We start from the raw sequence: 26,943 nt of genomic DNA on the forward strand, positions 1-26,943 counted from the left end.
ACCCCAGGAAATTACTCATGAAAACTTGTGACAACAAAATAGCACAGCCAATAAATAGTTGACAAGAAAAACATAGAATAGAAATTGTGAAAACAATACTGCATATCAACAAGTTGAAAGATTAGGAGGTTTGTTCGGAGTTCTGATGTAAAGTATTAATTCTCTCCGTGTCTGTGGTATTGTAGAAGAATTTCATCCTAGAACAGGAAAAAACAAAAACCTTGCTTGCACTTCTGTCTACTTAAGAAATAAAATCTTATCCCCTCCTTTTAAGGGCAAGCATAAAGGTTTTAAAATTTTAGACTAAATATTAGCAATCTTGTTATCTAGGCCATCAAAAGCCTGTGACCTCAGAAATTGTTAGTACATTTGAACAGACTGTTTCACCTTGTTAATTTTGACTACTATATAAGACAAATACAGATTTTGCTAAAATTAGTTGTCCAGTTTGCCCTGCATTTTTTAACATGGAAAATACATCTTATCAAATCATCTGAATACTGAGGAAATATTACATTCTGGAATGCCTTTTTTCATTTTAAAGTCATGGTTTTGCTTACCCTAAGATTTGCCAAATCAGCATACCTCTTGTCTTTTGTTTCTTTTACGCATCCCCGCCCTGAAAAATTAATCCAAAGCAGTGATTCTCAAATGGATTGACAACAATGGTTAAAAATGAAATACAAGTAAAATTTTGTGCCCTGTAGACAGAGAAATATTATTGTCCTGCTCAATCTGGTATTGCTTCTCCATCCCTTCCTACTGCCACACCATCTCTATTCATAAAAGAGGATGCCAGCGTCTATCATCTGACAATGGAGTGCAGCCGAGTTGGGGGAAGAGTTGTCCAATAGTAGCCCCTCCTTCTCACCCCACTCACAGCCGTGAAAAGGTATTAAGAAAATCCTAGAAGAACAGTAAGGGCTGGCATCCTTTATAGTCACTGCTATTTTGCAGCTGCAGCTTAGCACTGTTAGGGCCAAATTTTCAGGTCATCCATAACAACCTAGCAATAACATGCATTTAAGAAAAATCATTTCACATCCCAGACAAAGTTGTTCTCAGTGCCCTCCTTCTGTGCCATATGGTGCCTTGTAGGGACAATAAGCTACAGATCCCACTAATCCCAATAAGAGCAGCTCATATAAACAGTTCGAATAAAGCCTCTTAGTTTTGTTTTGTTCCATATTCACTTTTAAAAGAAAATAGTACTGTCATTTAAAATTAAAATTTCAGCCACCGTTGTCATCATTTTTAGTGAATGTAGAGAGGCACAAAGAACCACATTTAAAAGGAAAAAAAAAAAACAAGGCCCAAGTCTGTTCATCAATGGCTATTTAAATACCAGAATTTTATGTGGTGCTAGAATAATTGATGCACACCAATGTTCATATGTAAACACTGAAAATTTTTGTCCCAGAGTGCCTGGACTTGGCTTAAAAGTTGGTCCTAATGATATGTTTATCACTGATTCTTTTCACTAGGTAACTTCTTGTTGAAAAATATGCAGTGTATTTACAGTATGTAAAACTTAAATGCTTAAATTGTCTACTATCACAGAGGTGGAACAGATATTTATATTTAATTCCTACATGTGCCTCAGGTTTTCCTAGCTGCAAAATGGAGCTTCTAACACTTATTTCTGTGAGCTCTAAACATAAAACATAGAATGTAAAAGTATGGTGATAGGAAGAAAATTAATTACGTGTGCAAGGCTTTGAAAATATAAGACAGTCTATATGCTCAGTCTTAATATTGTTACAAGTAAAAACTGAACCATGGGAGTCAAATGTTCCATATGAAGCAGGCAAGGAAAATGTTTCCAGATGAGAAGAGGCAAGAGTGATAGGGACAAAACATTTTGTATTTTAAGCTACTAACACCTCATTGTCAGGTAATTGAGCTGAAAAAGGGTTAAAAGTAGAAGGGATGGTATAACAATGTCTGCGTTCAGATTCTGTCAGAATGGCTGTGGCCACACTTGGCCAAAACTTCGAAATGGCCATGCAAATGGCCATTTTGAAGATTACTAATGAGGCGCTGAATTGAATATTCAGCGCCTCATTAGCATTAGGACTCTTCTGGCCACAGCACTTCGAAAGTGCGTGGCTCGGCACGGCTACGCGGGGGTCCTTTTCGAAAGGACCCCACTCCTTTCAAAGTCCCCTTATTCTTCTCAGCGGAGGGGAATAAGGGCATTTCAAAAGGTGTGGGGTCTTTTCGAAAAGGACCCCCGTGTAGCCACGCCAAGCTGCACGCTTTTGAAAGCGGTGCTTTCGAAGTGCCACGGCCAGAAGCGTCCTAATGCTAATGAGGCGCTGACTATTCAATTCAGCGCCTCATTAGTAAATCTTTGAAATGGCCATTTGCATGGCCATTTCGATGTTTGGGCCAAGTGTGGCCACAGCCAATGACATCTAATGAGTGTGGATGTGGGTTTGGAAATGATATGAGGCTGAATTTAGATTTCTCAGTTCCAGGTATAAAGGAAAATATCCAGCTATATTAAACTTCTTTTTATTCATATAGAGACAGTGTTTATTTGTGCATTCTAGTGAAATAGTACTGCTGTTTTTGGTTTTAAATTAAACCTTGTCCTACTTTAAAACGTGATATGACAGCACTGCATGTGACTTTCTTTTTGAAGGATTCAGGTTCTCATTTATGTGTGATTGATGACTCTAACGAGCACATGTTGACTGTATGGGACTGGCAGAAGAAATCGAAGGTAGCAGAAATCAAGGTAAATGGGGCACTATGCCTAAACAAATATTGTGAGATATAATTTGTAGATGGTTTATTTTTATGTGGCTATATGTTAATGCAGCTGGTGCACTGAGTGGCACAAACCCTAGGGGCATCTTCCAACACCAGAGAAGCCCCAGCGTGCAGTATAACGGCACCACACATAACTGTTCTGCAGTTTATATACGGAGATATGACTATTTCAACATTTTTAAAATAAAAATGTAAAGGGGTTCAAAATATACAGACACTTAAAGACAAAGTGACTTTATGGGGGAGAGAAGCTTTGGTCATTAATGTTGTTTTCTCTTAAAAGTATGGAACAATTTAAAGGACCAAAGGATTGATAAAATTTACAGCTAGTTTCTGAAACTGGCATTTCCATGTTTAGCCAAAGTCCACAACTGGGAATTCTTATTCTTACAAGTTTAGCTGCTGGCTGGCTGGCTGTCAGCGCCTTTCTCATCCTCTTTGTTTGTAAGCAAGAGTCAAAGGCATAAAAATAAAGTAAAGATAAAGTTCTGGCTGACTAAGGGTCAGCTCTAAAACAGACAGAAGCTGCGTCTACACGTGCACGCTACTTCGAAGTAGCGGCAGTAACTTCGAAATAGCGCCCGTCACGTCTACACGTGTTGGGCGCTATTTCGAAGTTGAAATCGACGTTACGCGGCGAGACGTCGAAGTCGCTAACCCCATGAGGGGATGGGAATAGCGCCCTACTTCGACGTTCAACATCGAAGTAGGGACGTGTAGACGATCCGCGTCCCGCAACATCGAAATAGCGGGGTCCTCCATGGCGGCCATCAGCTGGGGGGTTGAGAGATACTCTCTCTCCAGCCCCTGCGGGGCTCTGTGGTCACCGTGGGCAGCAGCCCTTAGCCCAGGGCTTCTGGCTGCTGCTGCTGCAGCTGGGGGTCCGTGCTGCATATACAGGGTCTGCAACTAGTTGTTGGCTCTGTGTATCTTGCACTGTTTAATGAAAGTGTGTCTGGGAGGGGCCCTTTAAGGGAGCGACTTGCTGTTGAGTCCGCCCCGTGACCCTGTCTGCAGCTGTGCCTGGCTCCCTTATTTCGATGTGTGCTACTTTGGCGTGTAGACGTTCCCTCGCTGTGCCTATTTCGATGTTGGGCTGAGCAACGTCAAAGTTGAACATCGACGTTGCCAGCCCTGGAGGACGTGTAGACGTTATTCATCGAAATAGACTATTTCGATGTCGCAACATCGAAATAAGCTATTTCGAAGTTGGGTGCACGTGTAGACGTAGCCAGAGAGGGATTTTCTGGCTTCCTGTTCTCCACTACTTTGATTTGCCATTTGTATTCTAATTAAAACTAATGTTGCATCATTCAAATATAGTTATGCCTGAGAATATTACTCTCCTGTTTCTGCTTTTTCCCTTGATTTACCCTGGTGTATCAATTGACCTCAGTGTCAGCTCTTACATTTTAAAATATTTACCACATGGCAGTATAGTAGTTTTCTCTTTTCTAACCCTTATTTCATTCTGACATTAGAATGAAAAGATCTACTATCTACATTGAACTTACTGGCTACCTGATACAATATCCATCACTTATAGAGATTAACAAAACAAAAAGCAGTCAAGTAGCACTTTCAAGACTAGCAAAATAGTTTATTAGGTGAGCTTTCGTGGGACAGACCCACTTCTTCAGACCATAGCCAGACCAGAACAGACTCAATATTTAAGATACAGAGAACCAAAAACAGTAAGCAAGGAGGACAAATCAGAAAAAGATAATCAAGGTGAGCAAATCAGAGAGTGGGGGGGTTGGGGGGAAGATCAAGAATTAGATTGAGTTAAGTATGCAGACGAGCCCCTATAGTGACTCAGAAAGTTCACATCCCGATTTAAACCATGTGTTAATGTTCCGAATTTGAATATAAATGTCAATTCGTCCGTTTCCCTTTCTACAAAGGAGCGATAATTTCTTTTCAGTAACACGCATACCTTGAGGTCATTGACAGAATGGCCCATTCCATTAAAATGTTGACTAACTGGTTTGTGGATCTGGAGTGTTTTAATGTCTGTTTTGTGCCCGTTGACCCTTTGTCTAAGGGAGTTAGAAGTCTGTCCAATATACAAAGCATCTGGGCATCTAACCAGGTTACCCACAGAATCACAGGCACTTTCTCATGCTCCTCTACTAACATCATATATGCCATCATGTGTCAACAATGCCCAGATGCTTTGTATATTGGACAGACTTCTAACACCCTTAGACAAAGGGTCAACGGGCACAAAACAGACATTAAAACACTCCAGATCCACAAACCAGTTAGTCAACATTTTAATGGAATGGGCCATTCTGTCAATGACCTCAAGGTATGTGTGTTACTGAAAAGAAATTATCGCTCCTTTGTAGAAAGGGAAACGGACAAATTGACATTTATATTCAAATTCGGAACATTAACACATGGTTTAAATCGGGATGTGAACTTTCTGAGTCACTATAGGGGCTCGTCTGCATACTTAACTCAGTCTAATTCTTGATCTTCCCCCCCACCACCCCTCCACTCTCTGATTTGCTCACCTTGATTATCTTTTTCTGATTTGTCCTCCTTGCTTACTGTTTTTGGTTCTCTGTGTCTTAAATATTGAGTCTGTTCTGGTCTGGCTATGGTCTGAAGAAGTGGGTCTGTCCCATGAAATCTCACCTAATAAACTATTTTGCTAGTCTTTAAGGTGCTACTTGACTGCTTTTTGTTTTGATAGTGTATAGACTAGCACGGCTTACTCTCTGTTATGATAGAGATTAAGGTCAAAATAGATCACTAAGGCTGTGTCTACACTTGCCCCCAACTTTAAAGGGGGCACGGTAATCAGGGCCACAGGAGATTACTAATGAAGTCTGCAGTGAATATGCAACACTTCATCAGGCTAATTTTCCTGATTACCATGCCCCCTTTAAAGTTGGGGGCAAGTGTAGACACAGCCTAAATGTTCTAATATGACTTCATTTGGATCATAGGCCATAAAATTTCACCCTTTTACTAAGTATTATACCATAACTTGTGTTTGACAGTGGCATATCTTCAGGAAAGACGTGGTTCTGATAAGATGTCAATAGATGGAGAATGTGTCACTTACCTAGACAGTTTTCTCCAGGGGTTCATCATCATCACTTTTCTTTTCTAAGTACCTTAGTGCCTATTTGGCTATATCAATCTTATCCAGCATTTTCTCCCCATGAAAGTACATACACACTGCAATCTAGTCACCTCTGTTTTTTCTTTTTGATAAACTGGGCAGCTCAAGCTCTTAAATTTTGTCACTGTCTTGTGTTTTTTCCACCCCTTGAATCATTTTTGTAGCTATTTTTCTACACCCTAATCAGTTTTCCCAATATCCATATAAATTGTGGGTGCAGTATTCCAGTTATCAGTCTTACCAGTGCTATATAGCTCAGTCAACTCCTTATTCCTACTTATTACAGATTGAACCTCTCTAATTCAAAACACTCTCATCTGGCAAACTCTGTAATCCAACATGATTTTAGTTAGCTGGGCGACCACTTATCATGGGTATGACCAAGTTTACAGCTACCAATCCTGGTTCTTAGTGTTCTTTGCCATTATTCAGCTGTAATTTACTCCTAAATGTCTTCTAAGAGCCCAGTAAGCAATGGAAGAGTTGGTAACGTATTAGAAAACATTGACCTCCCTTCGTCCAGCACCAGTCAGGTCCCAAAGGTGCTGGACAAGAGAGGTTTAGTCTTTACTCCATTCTCTATACATGCAAGGATTACTAAGCCCTTTTTGTAGAAGTATAGAACTGGGAGCTCATTTAAGTCATTCATCCCTTATGACCCATAGCGCCTTTTTCAGCATCACTGCTTTGCAGGATATAGTCCAATATTTTGAAGGTCTGACTTACATTCCTTGTTCCTAGATATATAGCTTTGTGTTTGGCTGTATTAAAGCATATTTTGTTTGAATGAACATCGCTCACCAAGAATTCTATATGACTGCCCTTGGAACAGCCAAGCTCCCCTTCCTCCTTCCTTCCCTCTGGATGCCTCTTCGCTGTCTCCTCCTCTGTGGTTGCGTCTACACTAGGAACTAACTTCGAAGTTAACTTCTCTGTTAGGCGCTTCTTCAAAGTAGCCTGCAGAGAGTCTACACATGTTTTCTCTTACTTGGGAGTTAACTTCAAAGTAAGGGAGCCCAACTTTGAAGTCCTTGCTCCATTCCAGGAATGGAATAGTGCCCTACTTTGAAGTTTTTCTTGAAAGTAGGGTGTATATAGACACCCAACTTCGAAGTCTGTTACTTCGAAGTTGTGCTTCAAAGTAAGCAACTTCTAAGTTATTTTTGTACTGTAGACACAGCCTGCGAGTTGTCATATATTAATTCAGCCAAGACACTGTCACAATTCCTGTTCAGCATTTCTGCCTACCTTGTCCTTAGCTCTTCAGCCCTTTCTCCAAGGATAAATGATTTTGCCAACTGGACAATTAATTTCCCCTGGGTACTACTCACCCGCTCTCTCTTTTCCTTTGCATTTGCCTCCTGTGCTTTTTAACTACCCTCCAAGCTCATGCTAGAATCAGTGCCTCTAGTCTGATTAAGTGCACTCAATTCCTCACTCCAGTCTTCTCTAAGCAGACTAATCAGTGCTTAAGTGACTTTGGTGTTGGGACAGCTGCTAGCCCTCGGGACGCTTTCATAGCCCTGTCTTCTGTGTCATCTGCCAGTTTTATCTGCAGTTTTACATTTACTTCCAGACCTCTGAGGAGTTAGTTTCTTGTATAGGTTTCACAGACTTGTATTAATTATGGGATAGCAAACTATTATCTGAAAAAATGTAAAAAACAAAGAGTCTGTTATAAACTAATGCTAAAATGAAATATTATCTTGAAACTAATGAAATTCAGTTAGTGTTCAGTAAAGGTATGCCCAACTTGTGAAAAGTCTGGATCTACATTTATAGTGCCAATAATAGGCTATATTTATTAACTGTGAGTTTTGTAGTTTTTTTCAGTGGGAGAGGATGTAAGGGAGATACCAAAGAGAACTGTTGCAGGATTTCAGAAAATGAGTGAACTCAAACCAAGTGTAATATGATTGGCTGAATTACCTCTATTATAATCTCATTGTCCAAAACAATGAGTTGCTCAGATGTGCCATGAAATCAGACAGCAACGAGTGTTTGTTTTAATTCTCAGAAAGTCTTGTGAGTTTTTTTTCTATATTTAGTTTTACAAAAGACATATTTAGAAGGTGACAGAATGCTATGCCAGTGGAGCATTTTAAATTTAATAAAACCTCTCTTTCTGGGTAAAAATCTTATTAAATCTTTCAGAAATACAGCAGACAATGTCAAATGAATATTTATTCTTATCCAAACAGACGTATATGTATGATAGATGTAGATAATATTTTATATACTTATGTAGAGAGAGAGAGAGATTTATACTCAAAATCCTCTATATACTCTTTTATCTGTGTAGAACTCTGACTGTGTGTAAAACTCTAATTGTGTATAATAGTAAAATAACATCCATCTGAATAAACCCTGAATAAACACTTCTTTAAGCTTGTGGTTTCTATTCTTGTTTCCGTAGACTACAAATGAAGTTGTGCTTGCTGTAGAATTCCACCCAACTGATGCAAATACAATTGTAACATGTGGCAAATCTCACATCTTTTTTTGGACATGGAGTGGCAATTCACTAGCAAGAAAACAAGGGATTTTTGGGGTAAGAACTTTTTTTTAAAACAGGACCAAAGTCATAAATGAACCCATTTCCTTGGGAGCAATCCATTCATGCCAGCAATGAATTTGAGCTACCATCCTTATTACGCATATTGGATGGAAAAATAAATGATGAAAATTATGAACTATTGTTTACACATGTTGGTGTGAATGCATCTCCCCAATTAAACTTTAATTTCTCTTGTTGTTCCATTTTAGAAATATGAAAAACCCAAATTTGTGCAGTGTTTGGCATTTTTAGGAAATGGAGATGTGCTCACTGGAGACTCAGGCGGGGTAATGCTTATATGGAGCAAAACTACTGTAGAATCCACGCCTGGAAAAGGACCTAAAGGTACAGTACAGTCACAGTTAATCTTACAGTATGGCGGTCTGTAGAAAACATGCATACAAGAGATTGTATTAGAATGGCAAATAGAAAAATAAGCCCATCCATAATATGTACAGTGCCTTCTCTTTTGAATTTTGCAACATTCATTATCATCATTGATGTAGAAATTCTGTGCCCTGTGGTATGTAGAAGGTCAGACTAGAATGTCATAATAGTTCATTTTGCCCTCATACCCCTTAGTCTGATTTCTTTTTTGTGTACACTTATATTGCAAAAGATGTTTACCATGCCCACTGGTGTTTGAAGCTGGATTTTCAGCATTCTCTCAGTTCCCACATTTGGTGGTATGACTGAGCCAACGCCGTGTTCCCTGGTCTCTTCTGGAGGCTTCCCATGCCAGAAAAGTCCTTCTCCCTGAGACATCCAGAGGACGATAGCCTTGTTTCCTGGAGGACAACGATGTCCATCCACAGTCTTCTCAGCTCATTGTTAACGATTGCTGTCTTCCAGGGGTTACTAATGCTCTGTAGGTCTTCGGTAAGGCCTGGAGTCATGGTCCTTACATTCCATGTGCCCAGCCTGAAGGCTGGATTATTTTGTTGCTTGTTTGTTTTGCCTGGTGTAAGGTTAACGATCCACCTGTCGGTGATTCCCTAAGCCCCACACACCCAGTGGAGCAAGTGGACTGTGGCAAGGCAGCACCTACTTGGCTGGGGGCTGCCCAGCTTGAGGCAGGCGGTAGCTGCCCAATGAGATCCGAAGACCTCTCCCACAGTCGGAAGCAACCCCTGGCGCCTCACTCTACGCCAATCGAGTGCAGTGGCTTAATACCGGTAACTGCTGCTTCCCGTGTTGTGTCACCACTCAGAAAGTGTCCTCTCCACGGCGCAGGCCTGGGTGAATAAGATTGAAGAACCAGCTGATGCCCAGCAGCAGGTTTCCCCTCTTCACGACACTGATGTAATCCAAGGGAAAGGCAAAAGCCAGTGCAGCTTGGCACCAATGTCGTCACAGGAGCTGCCAGAGTGAGATTGAGCACAACCTCAAACTGCCTTAGGGGCTCCATCTCCGGATTTTTCCTTGGGGTTTACTCCCAAAGCCTTGCCCATGACTAGGTATCGCCACAAGGCAGCGGAGGTTTTAAATCAGAGTTTACTTCTCCTAGGTGGGTGGCCTTCCCAGGCTGACGAGCCCCATCTGCCCGAAATCCAGCTTCAAACACCAGTGGGCATGGTCAACATCTTCAGCATCTATGCAGCCTACTTTAACTTCTGCCCAAGAAGTTAAGGACAAGTTCTATGATGAACTTAGCATTGCCATCAGTGAGGTACCTTCCCATGAGCCGCTATTCATCCTGGCAACTTCAGCGCCAGAGTTGGCAGCGACCACCACAGCTGGCCATCCTGTCTGGGACAGTTTGGAACAGGGAAAACAAATGAAAATGGACAGCGCCTCCTTGAACTCTGCTCCCAACATGACCTCTGTGTAACCAATACCTTCTTCAACGTCAAACCCCCAGCACAAAGTTTCGTGGCGACACCCAAGATCGAAACATTGGCACCAGCTTGACCTCATCCTCACCAAACACAGCCGTTTAGGTAATGTGAGGGTGATGCATAGCTACCACAGTGCAGACTGTGACACTGACCATTTGTTCATGTGTAGTAAGGTGCACATCCAGCCGCAAAGATTCTTTCGCTCCAAAAAGGAAGGGAGGCCGCGCATTGACACTGGCAAGACTCGTGACCCTTCAAAAGTATACGAGTTTGCCCAAGCACTTGAAGGAGGCCTTGCCCCGCCCGGATGACACTGATATCTGCAAGAGATGGGAACAACTACGGGGCGCTATCTATAATACTGCGTTATCTACCTTTGGGAAGAAGACAGTCAAGTCTGCTGTTAGGTTTGAAGCCCACACTGAAGTGGTGACGCCCCGATTGAGAAGAAGAGACAGGCACTGGCTGCATACTGGTCCTCTCCCAGTGAGGTGAACCTGCAGGCGCTCTGGTCTGCTCGGAGTCAAGTGCAGCAGGTTGCTCGACGGTGTGCCAACGATTACTGGCTCCAACTCTGCTCCAAGATTCAGCAGGTCGCAGATAGTGGTAACATGCAAGGAGTGTACAGTGGGATCAAGCAGGCCATCGGTCCATCACAAAGAAAGACTGCCCCACTTAAGTCAGCCACAGGCAAGGTCTTGAAGGACAGAACCAAGCAGATGGAACTCTGGGTGGAACACTACTCACAGTTGTACGCCAGAGAGACTGTAGTTACAGAGAGAGCCCTGAATGCCATCGAGCCTCTGCCCACCATGACTGAACTCGATGCTGAGCCCACCTTGGAGGAACTCAGCGACGCACTAAAAGCACTCTGTTCTGGAAAAGCCCCAGGGAAAGACGGTATTCCTTCAGAAATCCTCAAATGCGCCAACGGTACTCTAGTTTCAAAGCTGCATGGAATACTTTGCTAATGCTGGAGAGAAGGCAGCGTACCGCAAGATATGAGGGATGCTAACATCATTACTGTCTACAAGAACAAGGGTGACAAAAGCGATTGTAACAACTATCACGGCATCTCCCTTCTCAGTACCGTGGGGAAGCTATTTGCACGTGTTGTTCTGAAGAGGCTCAATGTTCTTGTGGAGAGAGTCTACCCTGAGTCTCAGTGTGGGTTCAGAGCTGGTTTCAGAACATGGTTTTCTCTGTTAGGTAACCACAAGAAAAGTGCAAGGAGCAGAGCAAACCTCTGTATATTGCCTTCATTGACCTGACCAAGGCATTTGACCTCATCAGCAGAAAAGGTCTGTTCGCAATTCTGGCTAAGATCAGCTGTCCCCCAACTCCACTCAGCATTATTAGGGCCTTCCATGAAGGCATGAAGGGGACCGTCGTATACGATGGATCCACATCCGAAACCTTTGAGAATTTCAGTGGAGTGAAGCAGGGGTGTGTGCTGGCTCCAACGCTGTTTGGCATCATCTTTGCAGTTTAGCTCAAATATGCCTTTGGAACTGCTACAGAGGGCATCTCTCTCCGCACGAGAATGGACGGCAACCTTTTCAAACTGTCAAGGCTTAGAGCGAAGACCAGGGTGCTTACGAAGCGTCTAAGGGAGTTCCTTTTTGCTGACGATGCAGCTATTGCTGCTCACACTCAGCAGGAACTGCAGTCACTCATAACTCGTTTTGCAGATGCATGTATGGAATTTGGCCTCACAATCAGCTGAAAGAAGACCCAGGTGATGGGCCAAAACATGGGTAATGAGCCATCTATCAATGTGCTAGACTACGAACTGGAAGTCGTCCATGAGTTCGTGTACCTAGGCTCGACGATCTTGGACAACTTGTCACTTGATAGCAAGATCAACAAGGGCATTGGAAAAGCTGTCACAACGTTCTCCAGACTGACGAAGAGAGTATGGGCTAACAATAAGCTCACTGTACACACCAAGGTGCAGGTCTACACAGCCTGTGTTTTGAGCACACTGCTGTACGCCAGTGAAACGTGGTCTTTGCGCTCAAAACAAGAGCAGCGGCTCAACACATTCCACATGCACTGCCTTAGGTGCATACTTGGTATCTCAAGGCAGGACAAGGTCAACAATAGTGCAGTGCTTGAGAGGGCAGGCACCGCCTCCATGTTCACCCTTCTCAAACAGAGGCGTATGCTCTGGCTGGGCCATGTCTCACGCATGACAGATGGCCGAATACTGAAGGACCTCCTCTTTGGCGAACTGGCATCTGGAAAGAGGCCGAAAGGGCAACCTAAATTGCGCTACAAGGACACATGCAAGCGTGACCTCAGCACTCTCTCTATCAGTGTGAACACCTGGCATTTGCTTGCCTCAGACAGGCATACCTGGAAACAGGGGGTGAAGGAAGCTCTTGTTATGTATGAAACTACCTTGGTGGAGGAAGCAGAAGACAGGAGAGCCCTCAGGAAGATCCGTGCCTGTGATACCAGACCGACATCTGCCTACTGGTGCTCACAGTGCGGAAAGGACTGCCACTCCCGGATTGGATTGCACAGCCACAGAAAAAGCTGCTCGAATCAGTCCAACTGGGGCGCAAACCCATGATCCCTTGGGATCAAAGGATGCCTACTACTATATAGCAAAAACAAACTATGTGAAAACATGTTAATTGGTTGTCTCTTTTGTGTCCACACATATATGAAAATGCAGCTTGACTCCCAACTACCGCTACAGTCATTTGTTAAATGGAAGGAGACACATTCTGTGTTACCTTGGATTGCAACCATAGAAATGTATATATTCTCACTAGAGTGCTAGAACTGCACAGGGTTGTGTGATAGCTTTAACAGAGGATCGGCCCCTTAGCAATTGATCAGAATGACACATTGCACCATACAGAATTTGATCAAGAAATTCAGTGGTGGTATCCATTCTTTGGTATGCAAGGGTGCTCAACTTTTTTGACCTACGTGGCTAAATTAGCTACATGCCTGGACCCCCAGAGCTGCTTCTAAGTTGCTTATAAATTTGGAAAATTCTTTGTAATACAAGCATGTATATATGACAATATCATTTGCTTGTATTGGTACCACCGTCAATGTCCGTTGACTTTACACCTTGCAGGAGCTGTTCAGCACCTTGCAGGATTGGATCCAAAATAAATAGAAATTATTTTATTTGAACTACTCACCAATGAAAAATGTGCAGTTAATCAGACCTGTCCTCACCCTACAGTTGCAGGCAGGCTGCAGGCTCAGGTTTTTTGAGTTTTATCGATTACATTTGTTTCTTGAGGCATCCTTTGTGCAACCTCGAAAGTCTCCAAAGAATATCCATCCTAAAGAAAGCATATAATAAGAGGACCTGTGGGGAGAAAAATGTAATACAGAATTGTAGGAGTTACCCAAATGATAATGGTTTCTAGCTCAGCAGTTGCTCCAGTCCTGACACTAAAATATACTTAAATTCCACTTGATTTGGCACTTGCATTATACTTGGCTTTTAGGGTGAGTATTTTGTTCAATTAAAATAAAAAAAGAATATTAGTTGCCTCTAGACATATGCAGAACTGGGACTGTTGAGCCTTCAGGTAGCTTTTGAATTCAAATATAATTATTTATTTGGCAGCTGTTTCAAACAATCCGGCTTAAACTGGTGATCCAGGTAGTCATGTGAGAAGCAAATCGTTCACTCCAAATCTATTTTTTAGGTAAATCTCGTTTTAAAAACCCACTATTTGAAATTTAAAAAAAAAATAAAAAATATATTTGGTTAATTTTATAACGTCTGTGCAAACAGATTTTGCCATGATCATCTTCAAAAGTTTTTGCACATGATGGCTGAGTTTAATTTTCCAGTTAGTTAATTTACCATTTTGGATTAGTGATAGACTTTTACCTAGACCTTTTTTTGTTTGGAGTGAGGACAAAAGGAATCAGATTTTAAAAATCTGGTAAATTGCTCCGTACAGACCAGTAAGTAAATTTGACATCCTTTGTTGTTCTTCATTTTTAAGAAATTATTTAAAGCACTAACATCTTGCCTCTTTATATTGCTTCCTGTAGCAGGTGGCAATTCCCACCTATTTGAGCATCTGTGAGCAAAATATAGTCTTTGAGTAACAATCAAAGTAACTGCCAGCTATATCTAAGACCATTTTCCTTGGTTTTTGTATTTTAAAAGTGTTTTGTGGGGAATGTGTTCTCACTGGTAACCGGAAAGATTCATAGCATTTTCCACAGCATCACAAATTAATGGTCAAACTAATAAGGAAAAATCAAGCATGCCTGCAAAGCTTCAAGTACTGCTATGTATACATGGTCCTCTTTGGCAGAGATCTATAAAGTGTACCCATTTTGCACTGACTCATGTGGTACAGTTTGAAATAGACAGATATGCCCTTTATAGCTTACGTGCCTTCACTTACCCTCAGGTAAGGGTTTATTTTAAGAAGGGTATGAGCAGATGTATATTAACATAAGAGTATATTATACATGGGTGCATAAGGCAGCATCATGTAAGAATAGGCCTTCGGGAGAAGCCTAATTTAGGTGTTTGATTATAGAAATCAAAGTCTGAAAATGTTAATGTCTGTGCCTCATTTTTGTTCTTTGGCAAAATAGTTCTGTAGGTCCCATGGTATGTATAAGTATTATGGACTGCTACTAAACACTGGCCAAAGTTTCCGAGTTCAGGTGCTTGATGTTAGGCTCCTAAGCTACATATGTATACATGTAAGCAACAATGGCCTAATTTTTCAAGATGCCAAGCACCAGTAAATCCTCTGGGTGCTCAGTCAGTACCTTTGAAAATCAGTTCTGGACTTAGGAGGGTACTTATGTCTACTTCAGTTGACATATATCAAATCAAACTGGCTTTTAACTCTGTCTTCAGGTTAACACTTAGGCTCACACAGAAAGGACTTGTTGTTTGCTAAATATGCTGCACAATCTTCATACTGTTACCAGTACAGGAGTGCACGTAGGTACACAGCTTTTGCCATGGTTTTGTCCAACCTCCGCTGTGGAGCAGGAATGCATTCTTGCTCCAGCACTATTCTTTTGAGCTATTGACAAGACATTTGGATTTGCTGTTCCAAGTGTCAGAATCAGGATTAGACAAAAAGTGTTCACCAACCAAAACTATGCTGATGATGCTGCCCTGCTTGCGGAGAAATCAGATAATTTCAGCTACACCCACCAGGGTCTCCAAGGTGCTGCCCACACTGCAGGATTGATCGTCTCATGGCAGAAGACTAAGGCTGTAACCTTGGAGTAGGGCTGCCAGGACCCACAGTGCAAGTGGGAGCGTATACCATGGAGAGTATTGATGAGTTCTTCTTGTAGGTATCCATTGGAGTTCCAACAGACACAGAAAATCAGATGCTCTTTGAGAACAGGTCCCACCACTTCCGACTTGAAAGCCATATCTCACTTTTGGCATCAACAGCATCTTTGCGATGAGACAGTTCAGGATCCATCAGATCTGTGTATTACCTGCTGGCACCACCCTCAGTGCTGCTTCAGAGATTCATGTATTCATGGGATTGACCCTGGCTTATGAACTTCACTGCACAGTGCTGAGTGTGACACTGTCAATTGTGGTCACACTGGCAAGTACAGTACTCATTGGTAGGCTGGGTTTGTTTGATTATTGGATATGCAGGTTCCTAACTTGAAGTGTGATTCCTCATGTACTAAACTTAGGCACATGCTTCAATAACTTACAGAAAAAGGGCCTACTTGTGGACTTTGAGGTGTAACTTTAAGGAGCCCTTTTTTGAAAATCTCCGCCCTGGTTCTGAACATTTTAACCATTAGTTATTGTTGTCATCTCCCTAATTTAGTAAATTACATGAAATTGCACATTAGAAATCTGTGAACTAGAGCCCCTGAAGTTAATTTATAAAGTAATCATCCTATCATTTTTGAAGAAGGCATGCATGCACTTCTGGAAAAGGAGAGTTCTACTCTTTTCCACTTCCTTTGCTGGAGCACTTATTCATTGAAGTTCAAAGTAGATCATAATTGATCCATAGAAAGTTTTAGATGGTCCAACATCAGTGACAGTGTCACATGCTTTAGAGAATTCACCATAATTGTTTCACTTCTTTTGGTCCTACAGTCTACGATTCTTGTATGGTCACATTTGCCAAACGAGCTGAATTCTTTACTTCAGCTGATAACAGGGTAAAAATGTTTCCCTCCTTGGTTTGCAAAACTAATTGTTAAACATTTGTTTTGTCCCTTTTGAGAAACCGTTTTCTGTCAGATAGCAACAAGTTCAGAGAAATTTCAGCAGCAACCTCACAAAATAATCATAGAGCAGTTATGTCTTCTATCTTTCTGTAAGAAAACACTACCAGCTTTTGTTTGTAGTACTCTGTGGAGCAGCCTCAAACAGCTAATAGAATTTTTTTTTCATTTTACAGTACCACTTAGTTCTTGTTCCAAAATGCAAAGTTTTGTGAAATCCAACCTGGAAAAAAAAATTAATGGTCTTCATTATGGTTTTTTTTTCATGATTATAGGCGTATATCAAATAAGTAGACAAATCAAAGCTCATGAAGGCAGCGTGTTCACACTGTGTCAAATGAGGAATGGAATGCTGCTAACGGGAGGTGGGAAAGACAGAAAAATCATTCTTTGGGATCATGATCTGAACCCTGAAAGGGAAATAGAGGTAAGTGAGGAAACATATCCCCTCCCCACCCTCCACCCCACCCCTCCCACTTAAGTCAATATGCTGTACTTAAGGTAAAAATCAAGAGTTTTGGATTACAGTATTTCATTATTTTGCATTACTTTTTGCTGTTTTCCATTTACAAATCCAGTAGTTAATTTTTAAAAAATCACATAAATAAAAAGATACTAAAAGTTAGTGAAGCTTTGTATTACTATAAATGAGGGTCAGATACTAATCAGGAAGGGGCTATCAGACATTTCCAGTTTCCTCTTCACTGAGCCTTTCTTGGCTAGATTTTACTTGTCCCTTTAACAAAAGAGATGTTATTTAGCACTACCTATGTTCCAGTATCCTCACAATGAAATCACCTCTTTGGAGACAGAAATATGGTTCTGAACAAAAGCAAAGTAATCGAGATATAATCTTATATTTTCCTGTACACAGCCAGATAATGCTATTTGCATTTGAAAAATTACTTACAGAATACACAGGAATATTCTGTACCTAAGAATCATGGTTAGTGCTTGATCTAAATTATTTATTACCATTTCAAAGTATGGCAGCTGCACACAATTTTGGTACGTAACAAAGCCAAGCAAATCCTGATTGCGTCTCAAAAATAAAAATTGAATATTGAGATACTTTAAAGGTGCTGTGCGAGCCTGTCATCTGTACAATGTAGTGACAAAGATAAAAGGAATAATTAAGATCCCTTTTAGAGATTCCTTATTATAGTACTTTGTACTGTTTTCCACTTAATGAGTATCAGCTTAGCACAATGATGAATTCATGTGATTTTTGTAAACTTAATGTATCAGCTAGGTAAGTAAATCCCCATGATTTTGTTTAAAAGAACTTCCTCGAAGCTAATTAATATAATTAGTAAGTGTATCTAAAAAGCAAACATCTAGACAGAATTTCTGTTACACTTGGTAAACAGTAATTTCAGCAATAGTGATAATTGTCTCCGCATTCCCTTTGCTAATATGCTCTGTATGGCGAACATATACTGTAAATTGTTTTGTTTTGAAAAACCTTGCCAGTACCCTGAATAAACAGCTTTCTTAATGATGAAGATTTTATTTTTATGGCTACTGTTCAGATTAATAACTAGAAAAGAGACACTCAGAACAGAAAAAAAAACATATTAAAATGAAACAGCACTGTGTAATACAGCTTAAACATACAGTAGATAAAGGTTGTTATAGGCCAGAGTAGTTGCTGACAGGGTTCACACACATCTGTCAAAAGCTAATAAAGCAAGGAAGCATTTGGTAAAAATTAGAAATTTTTATTTCTCATCTTCAGTGTCTAGTGATTAAAAATGCAAGCAGCAGATTCCTTGCATATAATCCTCACCTACATGAAGGAGCTGCAGTTACATTTTTTTAAAGTATTCAAATCACTCACTGGTCCCTTACGTCTTAAAGCACTTTCAAAAATTTTAGCACTCTTATTTATTTTCACCCTGTATTTTTTAAACAAAAACATGAGTCTACATTTTCCCCTATATTGGCAATAGCTTGTTTGTGTATGCTAGTATCTTGATACTCATAGTTATTTTTTAAAATTAAAATATAACTTATTTATAAGGTTATGACTCTTGTATACAAATGCTCTGATTTTTTTCGAAGATGCCGAGCACTCAACTCTTACTGATTTTCTTGGGTATCTGTGGACATTGTCTGTCCCTGTTATCAGAGCATAATGTGACAGATGTATTGGAATTCTCAAAGGATAACTTTTTGAAAAGGATGTGTGTTTGTGTACTTATGAATAGACAGGCAGACAATAACTTTAAAGTGTAAAGTAAGAATCAGTCAGCCCTCTGTCTGTGTCAGAGCTGAACTAAACTTTAAAGTCCTGTTTGCTCAGAGCATTTGCAAGAGCATAAAGCCACAAGATGTCTCAGTTCACATTTAACTTTTTCCACAAAGCTGAAAGATTGTGTTAACAGCCTTTATTTATCAAAGCAAAATGCACGTTATGGCACTGATCCTAAAACTGTTACTGAGCTTTATTTAATTGCACACACCTCATTGAGATCAATGGGACTATCGACATGCATGAAGTTAACTATACACCAAAGTGGTTTTGGGGTTCTTATATACATTACTGGGTGACAAAGTGGGGAAACATTTACAGAATGTTGTAAATATCACTGATCTGGGATCACATCCTTGGGTATGTGTGTGACCTGAGTGAATTAATGGGCTGGGGTTAGGGTGAGTCTTGATATCAGTCAGGTGGTTGGAATGGGGAAGTAGTCTCTTCCAGTTAAATACAGCTGCTACAGCAGCCTCATGGGTAAATTTCAGAAAAAGTAGAATATATGCATACAATGAGCACCAGTTGAGAGGAATGTCTTTTCAAAAGCTCATGTAAGATAATTGTCTTACAGTGCTCCACCAGCAAGTGAAGGCTCAGTGTATGTCTACACAGCAGCCAGCAGGTGTTCTTCCCAATGTAAGAAAATGTGCATGTACTAGGTCTGCTCAGACTAATGCCAAGAAAGACCAGTGTGGCACAGCAGTGCAGCAGCAGTTTGGGCTAGCTGTCTGAGTACAAACCTGTCTGACCCTTGCTGTGTACTTGAGCAGGTTAGCCACACTGCTGTTTGTGGACATTTGTGTGAGCAGAGCTAGCTAGGAATTACATCTCCCAAATGCTGTATAGGTATACCCATAGTTGTGGTTGCTGGACTCCATACATGGTTTCACTAAAAAACTACAGTCCATACTCAAGGGGAGCAACACCCTGAAAGAAATCTTTCCTGAGGCCCTTCTTCTGGCCTTCAAGTACACTCCCTCCCCAAATATCATCAGATGCAAATTCCCCCCACATCCGGTCAAAGTAGCACCTAACATTGTCAGAACAACAGGTGTGAAGCCTGAAGACCTATCTCCACTGCTATGATGATCTAGACCCCGCTTCTCCAGTGACACAATATTCAAGATCAGTGCTCCTACATCGCCCTCTCATGTGTGCCATACCTCACCCAGTGCTCTAAATGCCCAAACTGCAAATATGGGGTGAAATCATACAGTCACTAGATTCTCTTGGATGAACTAACACAGCAAATTGATAGAGGACAAAAGCTCCATATAATTGGTGGGTGAATGGTTTTCACAAAGCAGTCACTTTATATCTGACCTCTCAGTCCTCATCCTCAAAGAAAACCTGCACCATCACTGTCAGAGATCTTCACTTTATAACTTGACTAGAAACTAAAAATGATATACTGACAAACCGTGGCTTGTTACAGCTATCTGTAACCCCTTTGAACCTTCCCCCCAGCTTTTTTTCTCTTCATCCCCCCAAAAGGAAATGATTTCACTTAGAATGCATCTTTGAAACATAGGTTATCCTAAGCAATCTGTTCCACTTTGGCTACGTCTACTCTGGCAGCCTCTGTCTACAGAGAAACCTCGGCAGTACCTCTGTTGACAGGTCGTGTCTACACACAAAAGTGGCTTGAAAGACCACGCTGCTCTGTCAACACAGATAAGCCTGACTGCCCTGTCAACAAAACAGCTGACCAGAAGCAATGCAGATAGAGCTGCCCAGGGAACCAGAAGCCCTGTCTTTTGTCGGAAGTGTCTACACAGGCACTCTGTTGACAAAACACTGTCGACAGAGGTGTTGTACCTGATCAGGGAAAGGTATAACACTGCCGGCTGAACAGCTGAGTTTTGTTGAGACTCTTGACAGAGTGGTTTAACCATGTAGACACTCAGCAAGTTTTGTCGACCGAGGCTGCCCATGTAGATGTAGCCTTTGAGTTTAACAATGAGCTCCAAGTATATTTCACAGACCTGAATAAGAGTTCTGTGTAAGCTTGCAAGTTAATCTCTCTCACCAACAGAAGCTGCTCCAATAAAATGTACTACCTCACTCACCTTGTCTCCCTAATGATCCCACAACTAACATTTACACACTTTTTGAGAAGTATCACAGAGGTAGCCGTGTTAGTCTGTATATTCAAGAACAACAAGAAGTCCTGTGGTACCTTCTAGACTAACAGATATTTTGGAGCATAAGCTTTCATGGGTGAAGACACGCTTCATCAGATGCACGAGTATGGGGTTGGGGTTTGGGAGGGTATCATGAACAACCTCCGCTTTTTTAGCTTCTTTTGGTGCTGCTCCTTAAAGGAGTCATTAATAGGTTTCATTAAATAGTATGGTGGTTTGTTAGTTTTTAAAGTGCTACATGACTGCTTTTTTGTTTTCTCCCAGATCATGTGTGCTGTCAGAGCCTTTTCATTATGTCTAGTGAGAAAGTTCATAAATATATGAAACGGAATTGCAATTAAGTTTTGGAGTGATCTGTAAACTCAGATTGACTGTGTCAGCTCAGCTGCTGAATGTGGTTGCATTATCCTGTTGTTTTTCTGTATGGCCTGTTGATTCATGATCAACAACAGTAATTTTCTCCTGTAAAGATAAAAATTAGGATGCGTTAAAGATATGCCTTTACAGAAATTTGTTTTCCCAGGTTCCTGATCAGTATGGGACAATCAGAGCAGTAGCAGAAGGAAAAGCAGATCAGTTTTTAGTTGGCACTTCACGAAACTTTATTTTGCGGGGAACATTTAATGATGGTTTCCAAGTAGAGGTACAGGTGAGCACAGTATTTTTCTAATTTCAAATTTAAGCTTTTCTTTTGGTATGTATTTTCTTTTGAGATTTAAATCAGTTGGTCTGGGAGGATGTTTACTGCTGATGTGTCTTACAACTATATTAAGTAAATGTGTTTCCTTTCCAGGGTCATACAGATGAACTCTGGGGTCTGGCAACACATCCCTTCAAAGATTTGTTGTTAACATGTGCGCAAGATAGGCAAGTTTGTATGTGGAACTCTGTGGACCACACACTAGAATGGACCAGGCTACTAGATGTACGTGAGCTTCAACAATGCCATTACCATTTAAAAATAGTAATTGGAGGGAGAGTTCTTTCAGAAGCATTTGAAATTAACATACGTAGCTTATCCTAAAGTGAGAAACTGTAAAATTAGAAGAGCTGGAAGGTTTCTTGCCTCTGGAAAATATAAATATGGGTTCAAGCAACTCAGTAACACCAAACACCCTGACTAGTTTTAACAGCAAACTTTCAAATACTACAGAAATTTAACTTGGGGAAGAGTCCCCCGCAAGAATGCTCTGCTTTAGGAGTTCTTTTCTATATTTGTACATAATATACCAATTAATCTTGTCTTATTACCCAGGTGACTATAATTTTTGTGGTAGAAACTTCACCTTGTAATTTTCCTGAAAGTTACATAGTGATATATAAATAATAAACACTATGATAATAACAAAAACTCTACTGTGTGTTAGACCTGCCCTTTCAAAATGGACACCAATTTCCTTCTTTTGTCAGCTGACATGAGCCCTGTTAACATTGCTTGAATATAAGGGAGGTTGTGAATATTAATACATTTGATATTAAATCATATAACTACACCTTCCTCTTGCAGGAACCAGGGCACTGTGCTGATTTCCATCCAAGTGGAACAGTGGTAGCAATAGGAACACATTCGGGAAGGTAAATGTATTTTGGCTTAGTTGTGATGGAAGAAAGGGAAGAGGGATAATGTGTTCCTGAAGTGTAAAAGTGACCTGTAAAGGAAGTTTTAGGCCTTTTTTCCTTCCTTATTATGTGTGAAACTGGGCAGCTCAAAAGGTGGTGGGTAGGGTTGTGGGGAGGATAAAAGTTTGTTTAAATTTTTTTTATTACTTTTGAAATGGTTGGATTGCTTTTAGAAGCATTTCTTGTGAGATGTTGAAAATAGGTGTTGTGAGCTGTCATACATTAACTGAAAGGTGGGGTCAGAAGTTAAAACTAAGTCACCCTGTTCCCCTAATTTCAGTTACGCATGGAACAAAATTGGGCACTAAAGAATAAATATTAAATAGTCTGTCTAAAAAAAATTTCATCCTTTCACAATTGTCATTTTTCACTCTCTTGAGATGTGCTGATTTCATTCACTCTCTAATAGTTGTAGAATTTTCCAAGGAATCACAGATTCATAGGTCTGGAAGGGACCTCAGGAGGTCTTCTAGTCCAGCCCCCTACTTCAAGCAGGATCAACCCCCCACTAAGTCATGCCAGCCAGGACCTGTTGAGATGGGACTTAAAAGCCTCAAGGGATGGAGAATCCACCACCTCTCTAGGGAATGAATTCCAATGCTTCACCACGCTCCTGGTGAAGTATTTTTTCCTAATATCTGACCTACACCTCTCCCTCTTCAACTTCAGACAGTTTCTCACCCTCCTCTTTAGAGTTCCCCTTCAAGAAATTGAAGGCTGCTATTAAATCACCCCTAAGACTTCTCTTCTGCAAACTAAGCAAGCCCAAATCCCTCAGCCTATCCTCATAGGTCTTGTGCTCCAGACCCTTAATCATTTTTGTTGCCCTCTGCTGAACCTGCTCCAGCACATCCACATCCTTTTTATACTGTGGGGGCCCAAAACTGGACATAATATTCCAGATGTGGCCTCATCAGTGCCTAATAGAGGGGAATAACTACTTCTCTAGATCTGCTCGAAATGCTCCTCCTAATGCACCCTAGTATGCCATTAGCCTTCTTGGCTACAAGGTCATACTGTTTACTTATATCCAGCCTTCATCCACCATAACCCCTAGGTCCCTTTCCATCATACTGCTGCTGAGCTGGTCGGTCCCCAGCCTATAACAGTGCTTGGGATTCTTCCACCTCAGGTGCAGGACTCTACACTTCTTCTTGTTGAACTGCATCAGATTTCTTCTGGCCCAGTCCTCCAATTTATCCAGGTCACTTTGGATTCTTTCTCTACCCTCCAACATATCTACTTCTCCCCCTAGTTTTGTGTCATCTGCAAACTTGCTGAGGGTACAGTCCAGTCCCTCATCAAGGTCATTAATAAAGAAGTTACATAATACCGGCCCCAGAACTGAGCCTTGCATCACTCCGCTTAAAACTGGCTGCCATCCAGGTATTGAGCCATTGACCACTACCCGTTTGACCTGACCCTCAAGCCAGCCTTCTATCCATCTTATAGGCCAAGGATCCAATCCATATTTCCTTAACTTATGGACAAGAATGTTGTGGGAGACCATATCAAAAGCTTTGCTGAAGTCAAGGTATATCACATCCACTGACTTACCCATGTCCACAGAGCCTGTTACCTCATCATAGAAGCTAATCAGATTGGTCAGGCAGGACTTGCTCTGGTGAATCCTTGTTGGCTACTTTTGATCACTTTCCCTTCTTCCAAGTGCTCCAAAATGGATTCCTTGAGGATTCTCTCCATTATTTTCCGAGGGATTGAGGTAAGGCTGACCAGTCTATAATTCCCTGGATTGTCCTTCTTTCCTTTTTTAAAGATGGGCACTACGCTTGCCTTTTTCCAGTCATCCAGTATCTCCCCCAATCTCCAAGAGTCTTCAAAGGTAATGGCCAAAGAGCAATGACCTCAGCCAGTTCCCTCAGTACCCTCGGGTGCATTAAATCCAGACCCAAGGATTTGTGTACATCTAGTTTTATTAGATAGCTCAGAACTTGTTTCTTCCCCACAGATGGCTGCCCTCCACCTTCCCGTATTGCATTGTCTAGGACCATCATGTGGAAGCTGACTTTGTCTCTGAAGACTGAGGCAAAAAAGCATTGAGTACTTCAGCTTTTCCTTCATCATCTGTCACTAGGTTACCTCCCTCATCCACTAACAGCCCCACACCTTTTCTGACAACCCGTTTATTGTTAACATGCCTGTAGAAACCCTTTTTGTTACTCTTCACATCCCTTGCCAGCTGTAGTTCCAATTGTGCTTTCACTTTCCTGATTACTGCCCAGCATTCTCCAGCCATATGTTTATACTCCTCCTTAGTCAACTGTCAACGTTTCCATTTCTTGTATGCATCCTTTCTGAGTTTAAGCTGACTAAGGATTTCCCCATTAAGCCAAGCTGGTTGCCTACCATGTTTGTATTTCTTACTATGCAGCAGGATGGTTTGTTCCTGTGCCTTCAGTAAGACTTATTTAAAATACTGCCCGTTCTCTTGAACTCTTTTCCCCTTCATCTTCGTTTCCCAAGGGATCCTGCTCATCAGTTCTCCCAAGGAGTCGAAGTCTGCTCTTCTGAAATCAAGGGTCTGTATGTTACTGCTCACATTTCTTCTTTTTGTCCAGATCCTGAAGTCTATGATCTTATGGTCGCTGCAGCCCAGGTTTCCTCCCACTTCTATTTCTCCTACTAGTTTTTCCCTGTTTGTGACCAGCAGGTCAAGTTGCACACAGCCCCTGGTCAGTTCCTTCAGAAGTTAAGTTTAACCATGGAGTAAAGGAGTCAGGAACAGGAGTAAATGAGTCAGGAATTGAATTTGTAAGGTTTTTTGGTTTGTTTTTTTTTTCTTTCATTTAAAAAAAAATAAAAAAGCAGAGTCATCCAATTCTGCTTTTGGAAGGAGCTGTGGGTCCTTTCAAAATTTATCTATCCTAAAGAAACAGAGAAAGGTAACCCCCCCCCCCACGAACTCTTTGCAGATCACCTTAAACTAATTCATAAAACAGGTGAATTACAGTACATCTTCCTCCCCTTCCCCCCCAGCCACATACGCATCCTTCATATTGGCCTGCAGAGGCCTGTATTTCTAGGAAAGGAGGCAAGCTTAATGCTTTGAACCTATCCAAAGGAGAAAATACCTCATTATGTATTATTGTAATAGTACCGTGACTTAGTACAGTGAGGTGGTCCAGCCCTGTGACTCAGTTCAGTTTCATCACAATATCCTTGCATTGTTAAAGGCAAGAGAGACATCCTGATTAAAATTGTGGATGGAGACATTTCTCAGATCTGCAGAAACTGCGCTCTAGATGCAGTTCCAAACTCTGTGGCTCAAGACCATGTCTGTAAAAGCCCCTAAGGCCTTGTCTTCCATAAGGATTTTCCAAAAAAAATTTCAAACCATTTCTTCCATCAGTTGAGCTCAGGGAAAAAGTATCTTGCATCCAACAGCATGTTTACCTCTGCACCTTTTAGACCCAGCCAAGCCAGTGGTAAAATAACATGACCTGTTTTTATTTCACAGATGTCTATATTCCATCTGCTATAGCAGCGCAGCTGTCATGGAGACACTTATGGTAGCTCCAGAACGGTTTAGATTAGAGTTCAGATTGCAGTGGATGTGCTCTCTGGGTACACCGTGCCCTGTTGGAGAAACAAGTGTGTAAAGTGAGGCTTTCCTCTTCCACTTCGTTGCTTACACAGGAGGAGATGTAGCAGCCATCTATACTGACATGAGTGGGCCTGATTCACTATTGACTTGAGAGTTATGCTAAGATAAAACTGGAGTGGTGTACTATTGAATTGGCCTCAATGAGTCTAGTGCAAAGTGTTTCAGACAAATTTATTTATCATAAAAATATGCTAATTCTCAAGCCACTGAGGACTGCAGTTGTATATCATGTTCCTGTGGCCTCTGATCAGTGTGTATCATAGACCAGAGTTATTATCTGAAGTTGCTATTTCTCTTCCACTGGTGACAGGGACACAGTTCTCTCCCTGCCTGCTAACACATTTCTTTTTCCCTTACCTCAGCTCTCACACATGTGATACTTTTTACACATATTTAGCAAAGTAGCATTTTGAATTAATCCTGCAGCAGCAGCAGTCCAAGTGGTGGGAATGATACTGGGTACAACAGCAGCAATTTGAAATATTTTATTCACCGATTTACCCTGAAAAGTCACAGGCTACGTCTACACTCGATAGTTTTACACACAAAACTCGGATTTTGTTGACATAACTTGTGGTGCATCTACACACAAAATTGTTGTGTCAAAACAAACCCTCGACAAAAAAAGCCTTGTAGACACTCTGGGGTGCCTTTTCGTCAACAGAGCCGGTGAAAAGGTTACGTGCTTTTATGTGTAGATGTGATCTGTTGACAGAAGTTTGGTCAGAACATCTCTTCCGACAGTAGCTTCTATAGC

At 41.2% G+C, this 26,943-nt stretch overlaps 1 protein-coding gene across 1 annotated transcript in view; it reads left to right on the forward strand.

Annotated features, from left to right (window-relative positions):
- EML4 (EMAP like 4) overlaps positions 1 to 26,943 on the forward strand; it is a 244,447-nt gene that overhangs the window by 190,782 nt on the left and 26,722 nt on the right. Inside the window, exons 12-18 of the mRNA XM_074989602.1 lie at positions 2,648 to 2,743; positions 8,331 to 8,465; positions 8,681 to 8,816; positions 16,813 to 16,964; positions 21,465 to 21,590; positions 21,735 to 21,866; positions 22,449 to 22,516. Of these exons, the coding sequence (XP_074845703.1) occupies positions 2,648 to 2,743; positions 8,331 to 8,465; positions 8,681 to 8,816; positions 16,813 to 16,964; positions 21,465 to 21,590; positions 21,735 to 21,866; positions 22,449 to 22,516 (845 nt within the window). The remainder of the gene's footprint in view (positions 1 to 2,647; positions 2,744 to 8,330; positions 8,466 to 8,680; positions 8,817 to 16,812; positions 16,965 to 21,464; positions 21,591 to 21,734; positions 21,867 to 22,448; positions 22,517 to 26,943) is intronic.

The sequence above is a fragment of the Carettochelys insculpta genome, chromosome 3, assembly GCF_033958435.1.
Source record: "Carettochelys insculpta isolate YL-2023 chromosome 3, ASM3395843v1, whole genome shotgun sequence".
Taxonomy (NCBI): Eukaryota; Metazoa; Chordata; order Testudines; family Carettochelyidae; genus Carettochelys; species Carettochelys insculpta.